The following is a 17863-nucleotide window of genomic DNA, read 5'->3' on the forward strand; positions in this document are numbered from 1 at the left end:
TCCCCTCTCCCGCCACCTCAGCTGTCTCCGTCTGCCCTCGGTACTGCTGCTGCGACTGTGTTAATGTGCTCCTTAAACATCTGATGAGATGTTATCATTGTTTTTCTGGCTGTTTACATACCAGTATTTTTCTGGAATAAACATAAATTCTTTATTCCTCTAATCTAAGTATGTTACTTTTTCTTATAATAAAAACTACCATATATTAAACACCCAGGATGTTGGACAATGCTTCACAAGTTTTATCCTATTTAATTATCAATAATTTATTTCGTAAGTGAGGAAACTGAACTTCAAAAAGGTTAAAGAAACTGTAAGTTCAGGTTCCTATCTCTGAACACAAAGTCCCTGCTCTTGTAGTCACTGTTGCCAGCAGGGCAGGTGGCGTGAGTCACGGAAGCGTCGACCTCGAGGGGTTGATCATAGCCCTCATTTAACAAGCAGGACCTTCTCCAGCACAAGATCCGTGCAGATCAGAGACTCTCCCTGTATTGACTCTTCATTGCAAAACAACTCGGTGACAGTTCAGAGGGCAGTCTGCTCACTGCTGTCAGCTCTTATCTGGTGCTTCATGTAGCTCAGTACAGGTGTTTCACTACGTCTGTGAACGTATTACCAAGGTCGGCAGCCCATGTATTCAAGTAGTTATCACTGCCTTTTAACACACCACAGACCTCGGTGGCGCTAACATTATAAAGGACCGTCCCCCGAGGGTCCTCAATGGGACCGTAATCAGGACTGGTTCTCCTGTTCTTTCAGTCCGTCACCACAGCCCCTGGTTCTGTGCAGAGCTGATCCGTCATCAAACAGATGTCTGTGTATTTCAGTCTCAAAGAATGATCCGTCTTCTACTGCTGACGTCTCTGCTGGACGTTCTCCTGTGTGTGTCCTCGTCCCCACTGTGTGTCCCCGTCTCCACTGTGTGTCCCCCGTCCCCACTGTGTGTCCCCCGTCCCCACTCTGTGTCCCCGTCTCCACTGTGTGTCCCCCGTCCCCACTGTGTGTCCCCCGTCCCCACTGTGTATCCCCCCGTCCCCACTGTGTGTCCCCCGTCCCCACTGTGTGTCCCCCGTCCCCGTCCCCACTATGTGTCCCCCATCCCCACTGTGTGTCCCCGTCCCCACTGTGTGTCCCCCATCCCCACTGTGTGTGTCCCCCGTCCCCACTGTGTCCCCCGTCCCCACTGTGTGTGTCCCCGTCCCCACTGTGTGTCCCCCGTCCCCACTGTGTGTGTCCCCCGTCCCCACTGTGTGTCCCCCGTCCCCACTGTGTGTGTCCCCGTCCCCACTGTGTGTGTCCCCGTCCCCACTGTGTGTCCCCCATCTCCACTGTGCAGGAGGAAGTGTGCGAGGCTGCTGGTTCTCCTGTGTGTCCCCGTCTCCACTGTGTGTCCCCCGTCTCCACTGTGCAGAAGGAAGTGTGCGAGGCTGCAGGTTCTCCTGTGTGTCCCCCCTCTCCACTGTGCAGAAGGAAGCGTGCGGAGGCTGGGGGTGGGGGGAGGGGGGAGGGGGCGAAGGAGAGAGGGGTTGGGGGAGAGGAGGGGCACAAGAAAACCAGATAGAAGGTGACAGAAGACAATTTAACTTTGGGGGATAGGGTACACAGCACAATCAAATGTCAAAATAATCTAGAGATGTTTTCTTTCAACATATGTACCCTGATTTATCAATGTCACTGCATTAAATTTAATAAATAAATAAAGAGTTTGTGAAAGAACGGACGTAAAATTAAAAATAATTGATCCTCTGCAAGGCAAGCTCAAAAATGATGGAAAGATCTACACAAGAAATGTTGTGTACAAAGAGATCTTTGACATGTGAATTAACTTTTTTTTTTTTATTTCCTTTTTTTTTTTTTTTTGGCATTTTCTTTTCTGAAGCTGGAAACAGGGAGAGACAGTCAGACAGACTCCCGCATGCGCCCGACCGGGATCCACCCGGCATGCCCACCATGGGGCAGGCAACGCTCTGCCCACCAGGGGGCGATGCTCTGCCCATCCTGGGCGTCGCCATGTTGCGACCAGAGCCACTCTAGCACCTGGGGCAGAGGCCACAGAGCCATCCCCAGCGCCCGGGCCATCTTTGCTCCAATGGAGCCTCGGCTGCGGGAGGGGAAGAGAGAGACAGAGAGGAAGGTGCGGCGGAGGGGTGGAGAAGCAAATGGGCGCTTCTCCTATGTGCCCTGGCCGGGAATCGAACCCGGGTCCTCCGCACACTAGGCCGACGCTCTACCGCTGAGCCAACCGGCCAGGGCGTGAATTAACATTTATTATTTAAATCACCTTTATTTATTGAGCTAGTGGTGCCTCTTAAGAAATGTACCGCCAGTGATTTCCTTCATTGCACTCTACTTTAAGCAATTAAGCAAGTAGAAGGGGGAAACCCCGTGGGGCACTAAGCAAAGGGGCGTCCTCGCCGCCTGCCCTGGGTAATTCAGTTTGAATTAGCAGACACCTTTGCACAAATCATTTTAATTACATTTTATAATATCTAGAACAGCCTGACCTGTGGTGGCGCAGTGGATAAAGCGTCGACCTGGAATGCTGAGGTTGCCGGTTCAAAACCCTGGCCTTGCCCGATCAAGGCACATATGGGAGTTGAAGCTTCCTGCTTCTCCCCTCTTCTCTCTTTCTCTCTCTCTCTCTCTCTCTCTCTCTTCCCTCTAAAATAAATAAATACATTTTTAAAAAAATCTGGATCTATAATATCTAGAACAGCGGTCATTTCGTATGACCGCCGGGCTTTCTAATATTTTATATTAGCACAAGTCACAGTTCTCTTTCTCTCCATGAAATGTGTGGCCTGATACCTGTTGTTGACACTGAGAATGACTATACCTGTTAAGAAGGGCTCCTGCCTGACCAGGTGGTGGTACAGTGGATAGAGCGTCAGACTAGGACACAGAGGACCCAGGTTCAAGACCCCAAGGTTGCCAGCTTGAGCACGGGCTCATCTGGTTTGAGCAAAGCTCACCAGCTTGAGCCCAAGGTTGCTGGCTTGAGCAAGGGGTTACTCAGTCTTCTGTAGCCCCCCACCCCCCCACCCCTGTCAAGGCACAAATGAGAAAGCAATCAATGAACAACTAAGGTGCTACCGTAAAAAATTGATGCTTCTCATCTCTCTCCATTCTTGTCTGTCTGTCCGTATCTGTCCCTCTCTCTGACTCTCTGTCAAAAAAAAAAAGAAAGAAAAGAAAAGAAGGGCTCCTGATGGCTGACTGGGCTCAAGTTAAACAGAAAGTGGAGAAGCCATGGCTAAACAGGGGCCTCACACAAGCTGCCCTTCAGGGGAGAGCCGGCCTGGAACTGCCCGTCCCTGCACTGAACTCCTGACCCGTTCTGTTCCTGCCATCTGAGCCAGACTTTTACAAGAGTTCCTGGAATCCTGCTCCAACCAATAGGACTGCGACTTTCCCCATCCAATCAGAGCTAAATGCTCAACAGCATCGTCACTGACCAATCAGAGCAGCTTCGTTCCGATCAATCACAACAGAGCTATTTGGACCAATCAAACTGTGAGGATTTGGAGTCCTCATTTGCATAGAAGTGGACCGGTCAGGCACAGAGGGCAGGCACTCTATGAATTCAGCCCTCCCTCTGTCTTGGTGGAGTGCACTTCTTCAGTTTCCATCAAAGACAGTGTTTCCCTGTGGAGCTGCAACACCAGAGGGAGCCGTCTTGCCAGACTCGAGCGGAGATGTGACACCACTGCCCTCGCCTGGGCCTCTCTGCGTCCATGGTGTGTCAGTATTGAGCTGTGTCACTACTGAGCTATCTCACGGCCGTGCTGTTCCACTGCCAAGCGCTTTCACAGTTGAGCTGTACTGCCTTTCTACTTATAACCTTCCAGCAGTGTTCAGTCGGCATTTGACTTGTTGCTATGGGATAATTAAATATTACCTACACTGTAGTACAACCATTATGGAAGAAAGTATGGTGGTTCCTAAAAAATATTAAGACTAGAATTACCATATGACTCAGCAATCCCTCTACTGGGTATCTACCCCCAAAACTCAAAAACATTGGTACGTAAAGACACATGCACCCCCATGTTCATCGCAGCATTATTCACTGTGGCCAAGACATGGAAACAACCCAAGTGTCCCTCAATAGAAGATTGGATAAAGAAGATGTGGTACATATGTACGATGAACTACTACTCAGCCATAAGAAATGACATAGTGACATTTACAACAGCGTGAATGGACCTTGAGAATGTTATACTGAGTGAAATAAATAAATCAGAAAATGCTCAGAACTGTATGATTTCACACATAGGTGGGATATAAAGCTGACATTCATGGTCATAGATAAAAATGAAGTGTTACCTGGGGGAGGGAGGTAAAGAGGGACAAACATAAGAAGATGGAAAGTGATTTGACTTTGCATGATGGGCACACAACAGAATCAACAGTTCAGATGCTATAGAAATGTTTACCTGAAACCTATGGACTCTTATTGATCAATGCCATCATGTTAAAGTTAATTTTCTAAATAACAATTTAAAAACTAAAAAAAGGGCCCTGGCCGGTTGGCTCAGAGGTAGAGCATCGGCCTGGCGTGCGGGGGACCCGGGTTCGATTCCCGGCCAGGGCACATAGGAGAAGCGCCCATTTGCTTCTCCACCCCCACCCCCTCCTTCCTCTCTGTCTCTCTCTTCCCCTCCCGCAGCCAAGGCTCCATTGGAGCAAAGATGGCCTGGGCGCTGGGGATGGCTTCTTGGCCTCTGCCCCAGGCGCTAGAGTGGCTCTGGTCGCAGCAGAGCGATGCCCCAGAGGGGCAGAGCATCGCCCCCTGGTGAGCAGAGCATCGCCCTGGTGGGCGTGCCAGGTGGATCCCGGTCAGGCGCATGAGGAGTCTGACTGTCTCTCCCCGTTTCCAGCTTCAGAAAAAAAAAAAAAGAAAAGAAAAAAAATAAAATAAAATAAAAAAATAAAAACTAAAAAAAATTATCTAAACTACAGGAAGTACTGTACTGAGTTTTCTCACCATCTTTGTTTTGATTGTTCCAAGGTACATTTTATACTGGAGGAGAAGGTTCGCTGAGCAGCCCATTACAGACTTTTGTAGCGTGATCAGAATCAATTCCACGGCTCCACTTGGTAAGGGTCCATCTTGGCTACCATCTTTTCCCTGCAATCCAAAAATTCAAAGGCATAATCTCACTTTCTTAAACTAGAATTCTCTTACTTTCATGATAGCTAAAATTAAATTGTTAGGTTTATGTTGCCTAACTTCAATAAAGCTAAAAAAGACCTATATACCAGAAGAGAAATATTAATAGACACACACACACACACACATTTGTATATTTTAAGTACTAAGTCCTGGAAAAAAAATGATAAATATTATCTCTCATTTATTTTTCTGATCTCTCGACAGAAGAACAGGATAATTACTTTTTGCTGTGTGACGTTTTGCCAGAAGACAGGGTCCTTAGGGAAGAGCTTCAGAAACAGAAACTGGTAAGAATTGTTTTGAAAGATGAACAGTGTGTTGGAAATCCGTGCAGAAATCATTGTCGCCATCGCTGTTCTTTTTCCGTTGCTGTTTTTACTTTTTATTTTGGAACCTTGCGAACACATGAAAGAGGAGACAGTGCATCAAGATCTTAAATCAGAAAAAAGCGTACACTTGTTTGCAGATTAAAGCATTTCATGTTAAAAATGCAGAGGGAATTTCTGGCTTTGTTTTGCTTCCTGGACTATCTCTAAAATAACAACAAAGCTTGCACATTTGAGTGTAATTTTAGCCGCCTGTCACATGCCAGGGTTTGGCGGTCACGAGAGAATGCCCTCGGCTAAAAGCAAGCTGAATTGATTCGCGTGTTTTCCCCGCTCCGCTGGAATGTGTTCTGCACCAGCGCGGCTTCTGTCCCCTTACGAGTTAAGCATATGGCTTGATTAATACAGTAGCCTTTCTCTTTGTCAGCCTGAACTGTAGGCAAGCTAATTTTACAATCTCAGCATCTGTCATCTTTAAAAAAGGTAACAGTGTATGCAACTGTTACAATTTCCATGTTCATAAATTGAATAGGAATTAATTCACTAAGTTACTTTGTTTAAAAGTGTGGAGTTTTTTCATTACTGTGTGTGGTTACTCAATTATTACTTGAAATCGACTCAGTCTTCCTTTAGGGATTACTTCTAAGTGCATCTTATATCTTTGGACTTGGCTGGATATATTATGAGAGAGATCTATAATTTCACTGCTTCTGTGGAATCCTCAAGAGGTCCAGGAGAAAAATAAGTCCCATCCCCCGTCATCGTGTGACCTGGGAAAATCCCCTGAAGCACATTGTATATTGCATATTGTAAACATCCCACATAATTATTTCTTCCATAAGGAGAGATGATATTGTTGGATGTTGATTTATCTGTAAGAAGAAATATGCTTCTTCTGTAGCGACAAACCCAGCAAAGCCAGGGCCTCCCTGAGTCTCTTCCTGTTGCAGTGTTTTTAAAATCTGCAAAGCAGGGGTGAATTTACTGCTGTATTTTATGGGTTTTGTTTGCTTGTACTTATAATTTTTAATTTCCATAGTTTTTTCACTCTTGCTCTCAGTGGCCTTAATCACAAATGACCAAACTGTCCTAATCTGGTCTGCACAGGATTGCTCTGTAGGAACTCAAAGCCTACCACTTCGGCCATTGCTGCTACGCAGTGCCCAGGGTCTTTACTGTGTGTCTGCAGACAGAGCCAAGTCCCTAAATAATGCTACGTCTGTATAATGTAGGCGACCTTTGAAGATGCTGACGTCAACTCCAACCTGTGGGTTTTCTCCCCCCCCCCATGAAGCAGTTCCCCAGCACCAACTAGGTGCCCTGCAGTTTGGCTCGCTTCTAAGGGCCCAGTCCAACAAGACTGCCCCCACTTCAGATGCCAGTCACAAGCCCAGGCTGTCACCTCTGCGTCTGACCAGCTGGCTGTCAGTCAGAGGTCCTCACGACCCTTCCGTGGGTTCGATTCCTTTGCTAGAGCAGCTCACAGAACTCAGGAGACCCACTTCCTAATTAGATTACAGGTGTGTTACAAAGATAGTAAAGCATATGAATGAGCCCAACCAGATGGAGGTACCAGGGTGGAGGCCCGAGCAGAGGACTCTGTCCCTGTGGAGTCTGCAGCCCGAAAGACAGCGCGTGGACACGTCCAGTCCGTCAGCACACACGCTCTCCCGACCCTGTCTCTGTGGGTCTTTACGGGGGTCAGGCATGGCGGACTGAATCACTGGCCGTTGGTGACCAAACTCAGTCTCCAGCCCCGCCCCCCCCAGGAGCTGAGGGTTGGGCTGGGCCTTTCAGCCCCAGCCCTCTAATCACGGCCGACTCCCCTTGCCGCCAGCCCACCACCCAGCGCTTCCCAGCAGCCTCTGCAGGAACACAGAAGACACCTCCAGTCTCAGCACTGGGGACATCCCAAGATGTGTAGGAGCTATGTGTCAGGAGCAGAGAGAGAAGGACCAAACACACACTTCTTATTATAAAAGACAACTTCACACCTTTTAACCAACTTTATACTCTGACAAATGGGTAGTTTTGATGAAAATGAACATTATTTTCAAAGTAATACTTTCATAGAAGCATTAGTTGCTTCTTTCTTAAAAAAAAAAAAAAAAAAAAGGAAAATGTGACAAAATTGCAGTCAGTTTGTACAGTCCTTGAACCCCTGCTGAGCCAGATGACCACACGCGACGTCAGGGCCTGCGGCGTGTCATCAGAGTGTACAGTCCTGAGCAGAGAGGCAGGCCGCGTGTGCTCTTATCTGGGTGGCGTGGGTGGCGATAGAATATCTTGTGGCGCTTGTGGAGATGAAGCGAGATAACACTCAGGCACCACACTGAGCACGGTGTCTGCCACATAGAGAGCTCAACAAATGTTGCCAACAATGAAAATGTCAGGAATACTGTATCTTAACCGTGAGGAGGGTGTGGGTAGTTGGAGCATTGTAGAAAAGGCAAAAATGCATATGGGTCTAAGTTGACAAGAGAAAATATCTGAGTTGCCCTAAATTAAAGTCCAGTGGCAGAGAGAGAGAAAGGGACGGGAACAGTAACCAGTCGGAGCGGTGGGCCACCGACAGGACTGCTCATGCTCCACACTGTGTGTCAGAGCCTGAGTCAGCCTCGGGCGTCCGTGCCCCGCCCCTGGAGGCCACGGCACCCCGCGTGGACAGGGACCTACGGGACTGCCGCCTGTAACCGATCAAAACCAGAAAACATTTCTTCCTGTGTTACAGACCACAGCTCCTAGAACTTGTTCCACCCCTTATTTGTAGTCAATGTCAATTCTTTCAAACCTTACATCTTCTTCCCCAAAACATGCTGTGTAAAAAAGCACCCATCAACGCCAAGGTGGCAGCCGTGCTGCCTTCTGCACCCAGCCTGCAGCTGGTGGTCTCGACTGCACGCCCGGGACCTGTCCCCGGCGAGCATGTGGCTCAGTGACCCTTTGTTTCCAGAGAAGCTTCCAGTGTGGACGTGTTTCGCTGAACAACACGTTTGGTGTGCACTGGGGAAAGGCGGGTCGCCTCGTCTGCCGGAGGCAGGACGATGTGTTCGGAGGAGGACTGTGAGGTGGTCTGAGCGGGAAGATGGAGAAACTGGGGGTGCTTTAGAGCCAGAAGGAGAGCCTTGTGCTGCACCCCATGGAGGCCCCTCGCTGCTCCTGAGTGTGGGAGGTGGTAACGGAGCTGTGTAAAAACCACTTCAGGCTGGCTGATCTGGCACAGAGCGACCCCGGGGACTGGACAGAAGCTGACAGTGACCAGGGCTGGCCAGGGGGTGCGCCTACGTCAGGGCCTGGCTTCCTAGCAGCCAGGGAGGTAGCTGCACGTGCTGCTGTGCTGGCCGGGACCACATAGTGAACGGGAGCAGAGCTGGGGCATCACAGCTCATGTGCCGGACACCTGCCCTCGTGAGGCACACATGCCAGGCTGAGTTATCCACTGGGCTTCCCCCCACCTCCCCCCGCGCCCTGGCCGTTACTGCCCGGCTCTGGACGGCGCCCTGTCCTGGATGCACAGGGTCCGCCGGGTCCGGGTCCTGGACGCACGGGGTCCGCCGGGTCCGGGTCCTGGACGCACGGGGTCCGCCGGGTCCGGGTCCTGGATGCACGGGGTCCGACGGGTCCGTGTCCTGGACGCACGGGGTCCGCCGGGTCCGGGTCCTGGACGCACAGGGTCCGCCGGGTCCGGGTCCTGGACGCACGGGGTCCGCCGGGTCCGGGTCCTGGACGCACGGGGTCCGCCGGGTCCGGGTCCTGGACGCACGGGGTCCGCCGGGTCCGGGTCCTGGACGCACGGGGTCCGCCGGGTCCGTGTCCTGGACGCACGGGGTCCGCCGGGTCCGGGTCCTGGACGCACGGGGTCCGCCGGGTCCGGGTCCTGGACGCACGGGGTCCGCCGGGTCCGTGTCCTGGACGCACGGGGTCCGCCGGGTCCGTGTCCTGGACGCACGGGGTCCTCCGGGTCCGGGTCCTGGACGCACGGGGTCCGCCGGGTCCGTGTCCTGGACGCACGGGGTCCTCCGGGTCCGGGTCCTGGACGCACGGGGTCCGCCGGGTCCGGGTCCTGGACGCACGGGGTCCGCCGGGTCCGGGTCCTGGACGCACGGGGTCCGCCGGGTCCGGGTCCTGGACGCACGGGGTCCGCCGGGTCCGTGTCCTGGACGCACGGGGTCCGCCGGGTCCGGGTCCTGGACGCACGGGGTCCGCCGGGTCCGGGTCCTGGACGCACGGGGTCCGCCGGGTCCGGGTCCTGGACGCACGGGGTCCGCCGGGTCCGTGTCCTGGACGCACGGGGTCCGCCGGGTCCGTGTCCTGGACGCACGGGGTCCGCCGGGTCCGTGCAGGGAGGACCAGACTAGAATGAGCCTGTGGAGAGCAGAGGAGTCAGAAAAGCTGGGCCAGTAGCACGAAGGCGGGGGGCCCGCAGCCGCATCCCATCACGGTTACGCTATAGCGTGGGGGGGGTTCCTCCTGTGGGAGTGGCCACGGGGACAGGATGTCTCTCTCTGTGTGTGACAAACCACGAGTCAGGAACAGGCATTCATAAGTCCAGCTGATCAAACAGAACAGCGTTTTTCTTCTGTCAGGTCAACAAGGTTTGAGAACAAGAGTACTAATGGTGGCCGGAATGCTAAAACACAAGCGCTTTCAGCTGCTTTTTAAGAGTAAATTTGGATCTGGTCCCTGAAAGACGCTTCGTCGCCATGTGTGGGGCCCCCTGAGTGTCTGTGCCTGGTCCACATCCTCCCTCCAAGGACTCATCTCAGAGACGCCTGCGCCCGGATCTGCAGCAGCTGCTGGGTGTTGCTGTCCCTGTATTTTGTCAAACAGTTCTTCGTTAGTCAGAGTCTGGCCCAGCTTCTGGAAGGTGTAGGCAGTCAGACTGGGTTCAGCCTGCTCCCCTCTGAGCCCCAGCGCCGACTCCCCTTGGGTTAAACTTTTCCACGTGGATTTTCCACCAACGCCTTAGGTTTGCCGTGCCTGAAGCAGAACTCACTTTTCTCTACCCACACGGGCTGCCGGTTTGTCCTCCGCCCCTTTTCATTTGCTCACCATTCACCGTTCTCCGGGCCTCTCGATTTGGACATTATAGAGTGGTTGTCCCTCCCTTTTCCTCACCCCTCCTGAGTCATCTGTCAATCCTCTCAGTCCTGCTTCCTCACCCGTCCACGTCCACACCCTGCTCTGCGACCCTCGGGCCTCTAGCTTAGCTTGTCTGTGGCCCGGCCCCTCCGATCAGTGGCCATTGTCTCTGGGGCTTGAAGATTAAAATACAGATCGCTTCGGCCTCTGCTGGAGCCCGCCGTCCCACACTCGCCCACACTCGTGAGCCGGGCCTCCGAGACAGCCCTGTGGTGACGGTGACAGTGACGGTGACACAGGGGTGGGAGGTGCTTCCAGGACTCTGCCCACCAACCAGGAGTGCCCACCCGCCCACCCAGTCCCCCCCCCAGACGCAGCTCAAATGCCACATTTTCCTCAGACCCTTCCCAGATGCCACCTGTCATAATCGGCAACCTTCCTCTAAACTGTTTTATTTGGCTTTCCAATTACAGTTAGTTGTTTCTGAATCTGTCTTCCCTGCTGGATTAGACAGACGCCTCCTGAGGGCTGGAACGTTGGTGTTCACTTCGTATCCTCTGCGAGCCTTGCTCATAAAGCATGAGCTTCCACTCAGTCCTGAAGTTCAGCTTGGTATTCCGAGAAGTGCTGTAGTCAGAGCTCCCCAGCTTGCGAAAGGGACAGAGATGGGTGGGGGCAGGCCCCTCCATCAGGGTCACACTTCTCACCGAAACGCTAAAAGTATGGGCATATTTGTCCGTGGAATAAGATATGTGGCGTTCATAAGGTCTCCATAGCAAGATGTAACTTTAAATTGGGACAAAGGCGAACATCCATTTAGCTGCATGGAGGGTTTTTTTTAATCACTATTATAAATGTCTGCTTGAGAGGTCACTTGTGATAACTATAAATACTTGATGAAAATTTTAGCCTCTATAGCAATTGGATTCTCTAGAGGGGAACTGTTTCTTTGTTTCGTAATGCTCCTCCATACGCCCACCTCCCCCGATAATAAAACAAGAGCAAGATGAAATTGTATCTCTCTCTCTCTCAGATTTGTTAGCATGGGGCCACTTTCTTTGTAGTTTTTAGTGACCTCTATCTAGTAAAGGATCAGATTACCTCCTATTAGTGACTTCAAAATCAAAGTCATTCTGCATTTACACCTCGCATACCCCTAGCTGTAGAGCACAGGTTGTCTGATTGCATCTAGCATGACTTTCCCAAGTGGAAGATGCTATTTCCTGTGGAACGTAACATTATTATTAACATGCAACAGAGATAGAGTTTTGTTTCCAATGACTTTTTTTTTAAGGGAACCTAATTTCTTATTATTTTAAGTTATTGGTAGAGAGGAATTTCTTATTCCTTTGGACCTAAGCTTCCTATGTTAAAATAATAAAAACTTGAAGATAGTGTGTTTTCAGAGTCTCCTCTGTCTTTAGAGAACCAGGACCTCCCTGACCTTGACCTTATCCCTGCAGATATGTCCCTGGGCAGGTCCTTGAGGAGCCCGCCTGGCCCACAGCTCCCCCTCCCGGCCGGAATGAGAGGGCGCTATGCCTTCTCCACACCCCCCTCCGGGGGCCAGCCCTTCCTTCACTAACAGGAGTAGAAACGTGGCTTTCTAGTTCTCAGCGGGACTCTTCCCATTGTGATGACCAACATGTTCCATGTAAATGGTTACACTGATGCAATTTTTCCTCTACTAGTAATTTTTAAGATGTTCTGTCTCTCCTATCTCTTCTTCACTCTTCAAAGGCCAGCTCAGGAGGCACAGAGGAGAAGGAAAACGCTGTCTACCCCAGGTGGCAAGCGGGTGGGTGACGGTGAGCAGATGCCACCTTCTCATCACGATGTCAGAAAGGATGGGAGGGCTGGGAGGGGAGGCGTGAGTCAGATCTGACCCGACGTGGGGGTGCAGCGCGCCCCAGCCGTCCAGGGACCTCTCCCTGGCTTTCTGTCCCATTCTGCTGCCTTTCTTTAGTTGAAGGCATGTCTTTTCTCGTTTATTCATTAAGACCCTGGCTGTTTGCAAAGTCAGCTTTCTGTTCTGATAGAATCCTGGGAATGGTGGATTTTATTGACCCATTTTTTAAAACTGTATACATACTGTCGCTGATAATCATTGTTTTAGTGCAGTTATTCCTGCTCTGCGGGTGTGTGTGTTCACGTGTGTTCAGTGCATTGGATGAGTATATGGCTAACTTAAATTCAGTGCTCATGTCACCAGGTTCTGGCCAACAGCTCAGTCCTTCCTGGGGTGACCACCCAGCACTTTTTTGTACTTAACGAATTCTTGGACAAAAACGTAGCTTTTCACTGACCAGAGCCAAAGAGAGGGCTTCTCAAATATTTAAGTGAGTGGCAGGCAGACTCTGTTCTGAAAGTGGCTGAAACTGAACATCTGCATGTGTACACAAAATGTATTCGTGTTTCTATTTTACTTGTTTAATCAAGCTGTCCCTAGATCTTTAAATTATTGGAAACTTACTGGGCTTTTTATACTTTAATTTCCTCATGGTGAGTATTCCATCAGATAGGATAAAGGGTGTGACAGGAAAGGTAAGTGTTCGCCATCACTCTTTTTTTTTTTTTTTCATTTTTTCATTTTTCTGAAGCTGGAAACGGGGAGAGACAGTCAGACAGACTCCCGCATGCGCCCGACCGGGATCCACCCGGCACGCCCACCAGGGGCGACGCTCTGTCCACCAGGGGGCGATGCTCTGCCCATCCTGGGCGTCGCCATGTTGCGACCAGAGCCACTCTAGCGCCTGAGGCAGAGGCCACAGAGCCATCCCCAGCGCCCGGGCCATCTCTGCTCCAATGGAGCCTTGGCTGCGGGAGGGGAAGAGAGAGACAGAGAGGAAAGCGCAGCGGAGGGGTGGAGAAGCAAATGGGCGCTTCTCCTGTGTGCCCTGGCCGGGAATCGAACCCAGGTCCTCCGCACGCTAGGCCGACGCTCTACCGCTGAGCCAACCGGCCAGGGCTCGCCATCACTCTTGAATGAGATTAACACGCAAGTGCGTGCCGCCCGAGGATACAGGAACGGGGGGGGGGGGGGGGGGGCTACACGCGCTCTCTATATTTCTCATCGTCCACTCGTGCCCATCCTGCCGTTTCTCCTTCCTTTCCTCTCACTTTTATGCTACACGGTTCAGTCGCAGCCTGAGACCCGCGTCAGGTCAGGAGGGACATGTGAGCAACATCGTGTCAAACACCCCAAACGCCCCCGATAATCCGGGCTCTGGAGCACAGACGGGGGAGGCTGGGCGGGGCCCCACCCACCTGGAGCCGGTAGGCACTGCTCTGGCTTTGGTGGGTCTTGTCGTGCTCTTGTGGGACAAGTGCCAGGGCCCCTGGCCTGAGAAGTCCTCGCTCTGTGGAGCTGCCGTCTCTCCTGGCCACGCGTGCAGCCCCACGGCCAGGACACGCCTGTGAATCTGTGTCAACCTCCAGCAAACGGCCCTGGTACGGATAACTGAAGACGCCGGCCTCAGTCCTAATTCCCTGTCGGTGCACGCTGTTCCCCGGGATGTCACTCCCAGCGTCAGCTTTTTGCTTTCCTGTGTACAAATACTTACCTAAATCGACATTTTCTAAATTGCTTCTTCCTAAATTGGCTGATTTTGATCACTCCCCACCTAGCTCACATTTTCGTTTCCGCCCCCTGCGTCGGTCCCCAGTGACCGAGCAGTGTGCCATCTGCTCTGTCTGCCGTTTCACGAATGTCCCTGCTCCCGGCTCTGCCTGAAGATGCACAGGGTCCCCTGACCCCTCCGCCACCACACTTGACATTTTCCACCAATTAGATGAGCACACAGCTTGTTATTACGACTCTGCCTAATGCACACACTGATCTTGTGTTCTTACAACTGTGGTTTTAGCCAAGCCTACTTTGCAATGGAAATGTTATCTGATTTCATCAGCTGCTCCGAGAAGTTCGGACAGGTGACATCTGTGATACTCTCTTCACCCTCCTGCAGACCCAGGAGTCAGGTCGAGCGTGTCTTCCCAGCACGGCGTCTCTGGGAAAATCAGATCGCAGGGCTGTGGGCTGTGATCTGTGCGCCTCTGTAAGACTCGTATGTGCTGTCTCCTGATGTTGTGTTGTTCTGTCTGCAAGGGACTCTCAAACCCGTGCTACCACTGATCCTATCAGATACCAGCTTTACAGAGGAAGAACGGGAAGAAGGGGAGAGAAGGAAGCGAGCAGGAATGAGAGGGGGAAAGAGAAAAAGAAATCTGTATTTCCTGACTGCCCACAGGGGGTGTCTCTGTGTCTCCCACGCTGGTTGGCACGTACACCGCAGGTGACCCCAGAGCTGTACGGCGCGGCCTGGTCCTCGCACGTCAGAGCCCGTCAACAGCGCTGGGGATGGTGGTGTTGGGGGCTGTCTTCTACCGGGAGTCCTAAGTGGTCACAGGACTTGAGCAAGTAGAGTAGAGACCACAGGAGACAGAGCAGCCCGTGCAGCTGGGACCGTGTACCCCTGTCTGCGGCTCCGTGGGGACCACAGGGGACAGAGTAGCCCGTGCAGCAAGGATCATGTACCCCTGTCTACACACTGTGGGGACCACAGGGTGAGTGACCACAGGACACAGAGCAGCCTGGTCCAGCAGGGACCGTGTACCCCTATCTAGGGCACTCTGGGGACCACAGGGTGAGTGACCACAGGACACAAAGCAGCCCCATGCAGCAGGGACCGCACACCCCTGTCTACGCACAGTGGTGACCACAGTGTGAGTGACCACAGGGGACAGCAGCCCCATGCAGCAGGTCCACACACCCCTGTCTGCGCACAGTGGGGGCCACAGGGTGAGTGACCACAGGGGACAGAGCAGCCCCGTGCAGGAGGGACCCCACACCCCTGTCTGCACATAGTGGGGACCACAGGGTGAGTGACCACAGGGAACAGAGCAGCCCCATGCAGCAGGGACCACACACCCCTGTCTGCGCACAGTAGGGACCACAGGGGACAGCAGCCCCATGCAGCAGGGACCCCACACCCCTGTCTGCGCACAGTGGGACCACAGGGTCAATAGAGCACTTCTGCCCTTGGCAAGTTCACGATCCATGGGGTGCACTTTGAGTTCAATACATAGAAACAGCAACATGAACAGGTTTTCCTAGCAGTCACCCACGAACGGTAGAAGAGCATGACCGCGTGTGGCCAGGTTCCCTTCTCCACACCCAGAGCCTGGCCCCCGGCTGTGAGCTGCTGCTGGGTCGAGACTGAGAAGCCAAATGCAGCGTGTCCCGGGACGGTCCTGGCAGGAGCTGGGGAGGAGAGGAACATTAAAGACATCCTTGGGACAGCTGAAGAAACGTAAATATTGCCTGGATGTCATGAACTGTTCTGGAATTATTTTCTGTTCTCTTCGGGGTGACGGTAATGGTGCTGTCGTTGTATCTAAGAGTTATCCTTAGCAGAGGCATGCCACAGTGTTCAAGAATGAAGTGTCACAATGTCTGCAACTTATTTTCAATTGGTTCAGCAGGAAAGAGATGTGTCTGTGCGCATGTGTGTGGAGCGAGGGGGAAACGGGCACATTGTGAACAGTTACTGGCTGTAGACATCAGGTACAGGAGTCTTCATTCCACTATCTTTTGACTCCTGTGTCTGTAAAATTTTCCACAGTAAACTGGTGAGAAAAATAAAAGAGACAGAGACAGAGTTAAGGAAAAGCTACCTGACGTGAACAGCCCCCAGGTTTCCTGATTCATGTAGGGCTGCGTGCACATAACTAGGAATGACTTTATTCCTCCAAATCCAACCTCCACAAGTAGATGAGAGCTTTCTTCTTAACTAACTGAACTGACAACAGCGAGACCAGGGAAGCCGTTCCAGGGAGAACACAGGAAGGCCGCGTGCAGTGCAGGGAGCTTCTAGACCCCGCTCATCTATGGCGTTCTCTGAATAACTGGAGAAGCAGCCATAAACCTCACAAAGTTCCTGTTTTGAGCCCCGCGCTGTAAGAGAAGCGGAGAGGAGCGTGCAGGGTAGCGCAGAACAGCAGAAAGCCTCTTTCTTTATAACTCCAGGGGGTTTTCATGTCCGTTCAGAAGAGAAAGCAGGGGCCATCACCAAAGAGATGACGGGCAATGAGCAGTGGGAACTGACGTTGGCGGAACACGGTGACATCCAGCGCGTAGTGGCCCCGGCGCAACTTGAACTCTACACACCGAGCATCTCACTAGACCCTGTCAGCAGTGCTGTGGGGTACTGTCTTCATTTTCATCTGACACATGAGAAAACCGAGGGTTACGGAGGTTAAACTGAGGGCAGGTGAGAGCCAGATTTCAGACCCGGGTCCGCTCAGGGTTTCCGGCCGGCTCCTGCCTGCCCGGTCCAGAGACGGCGGCATGGTTGGCGGCAGTGGGAATCAAGGTGATCTAAGTGGGTAGGGAAGACCCGTAAGAGTGGACAGGCAAGGAGAAACAAAATGACCTCGAGGAAAGATGACGGGTAGAGCCACCCTAAGCAGAGCAGCTGTAACGAGAGCCTAGTAAAGTATTTGAGAGAAGAACTAGGCGGTGGTGAGTGTAGACGGTGTTTAGAGAAAACCTTCTCTGCCGAGAGGATGGGGTGCTGGAAAGGGGGTCATAGTCAGGGTGACCCTCCGGAGATGGCCTTACGGTAATCCCATAGTGACTGATTAAAGAGGGCCCGGCCATGTCAGGAGTGGAGAGAAGTACATGGAAGAGTCCGAGCAGAAAATTGACTAGAACTCAGCCACAAACTAAACTGGGAGTGACAGAGAGGAGCGAATCAAAGACCCCACCACATTTCTGTTTTTTGTTTGTTTGTTTGTTTGTTTGGTGGTTTGTTTGTTTTTTTGGTATTTTTCTGAAGTTGGAAACGGGGAGGCAGTCAGACAGACTCCCGCATGCGCCCGACCGGGATCCACCCGGCATGCCCACCGGGGGCGATGCTCTGCCCATCTGGGGCGTTGCTCTGTTGCAACCAGAGGCATTCTAGTGCCTGAGGCAGAGGCCACAGAGCCATCCTCAGCGCCCGGGCCAACTTTGCTCCAGTGGAGTCTTGGCTGCGGGAGGGGAAGAGACAGAGAGGAAGGAGAGGGGGAGGGGTGGAGAAGCAGATGGGCGCCTCTCCTGTGTGCCCTGGCCGGGAATCAAACCCGGGACTCCTGCACGCCAGGCCGGCGCTCTGCCACTGAGCCATCCGGCCAGGGCCACATTTCTGTTTTTGAAGGAGGGAGAGGGCGAGATGACGAACAAGGACGGGAAAGGCCGGCAGGGACGGACGTGGAGAGCCTGCCCACTGTCCCTGCACCG

The 17863-nt window shown here is 52.4% G+C and overlaps 1 protein-coding gene across 3 annotated transcripts in view; it reads left to right on the top strand.

Moving 5' to 3' along the window:
- ZNF277 (zinc finger protein 277) overlaps positions 1–17863 on the top strand; it is an 88796-nt gene that overhangs the window by 53998 nt on the left and 16935 nt on the right. For all 3 annotated transcript variants that reach the window (XM_066239540.1, XM_066239539.1, XM_066239541.1), the window contains 2 exons: positions 5012–5100; positions 5381–5463. In XM_066239540.1, the coding sequence (XP_066095637.1) occupies positions 5012–5100; positions 5381–5463 (172 nt within the window). The remainder of the gene's footprint in view (positions 1–5011; positions 5101–5380; positions 5464–17863) is intronic.

The sequence above is a fragment of the Saccopteryx bilineata genome, chromosome 7, assembly GCF_036850765.1.
Source record: "Saccopteryx bilineata isolate mSacBil1 chromosome 7, mSacBil1_pri_phased_curated, whole genome shotgun sequence".
NCBI lineage: Eukaryota > Metazoa > Chordata > Mammalia > Chiroptera > Emballonuridae > Saccopteryx > Saccopteryx bilineata.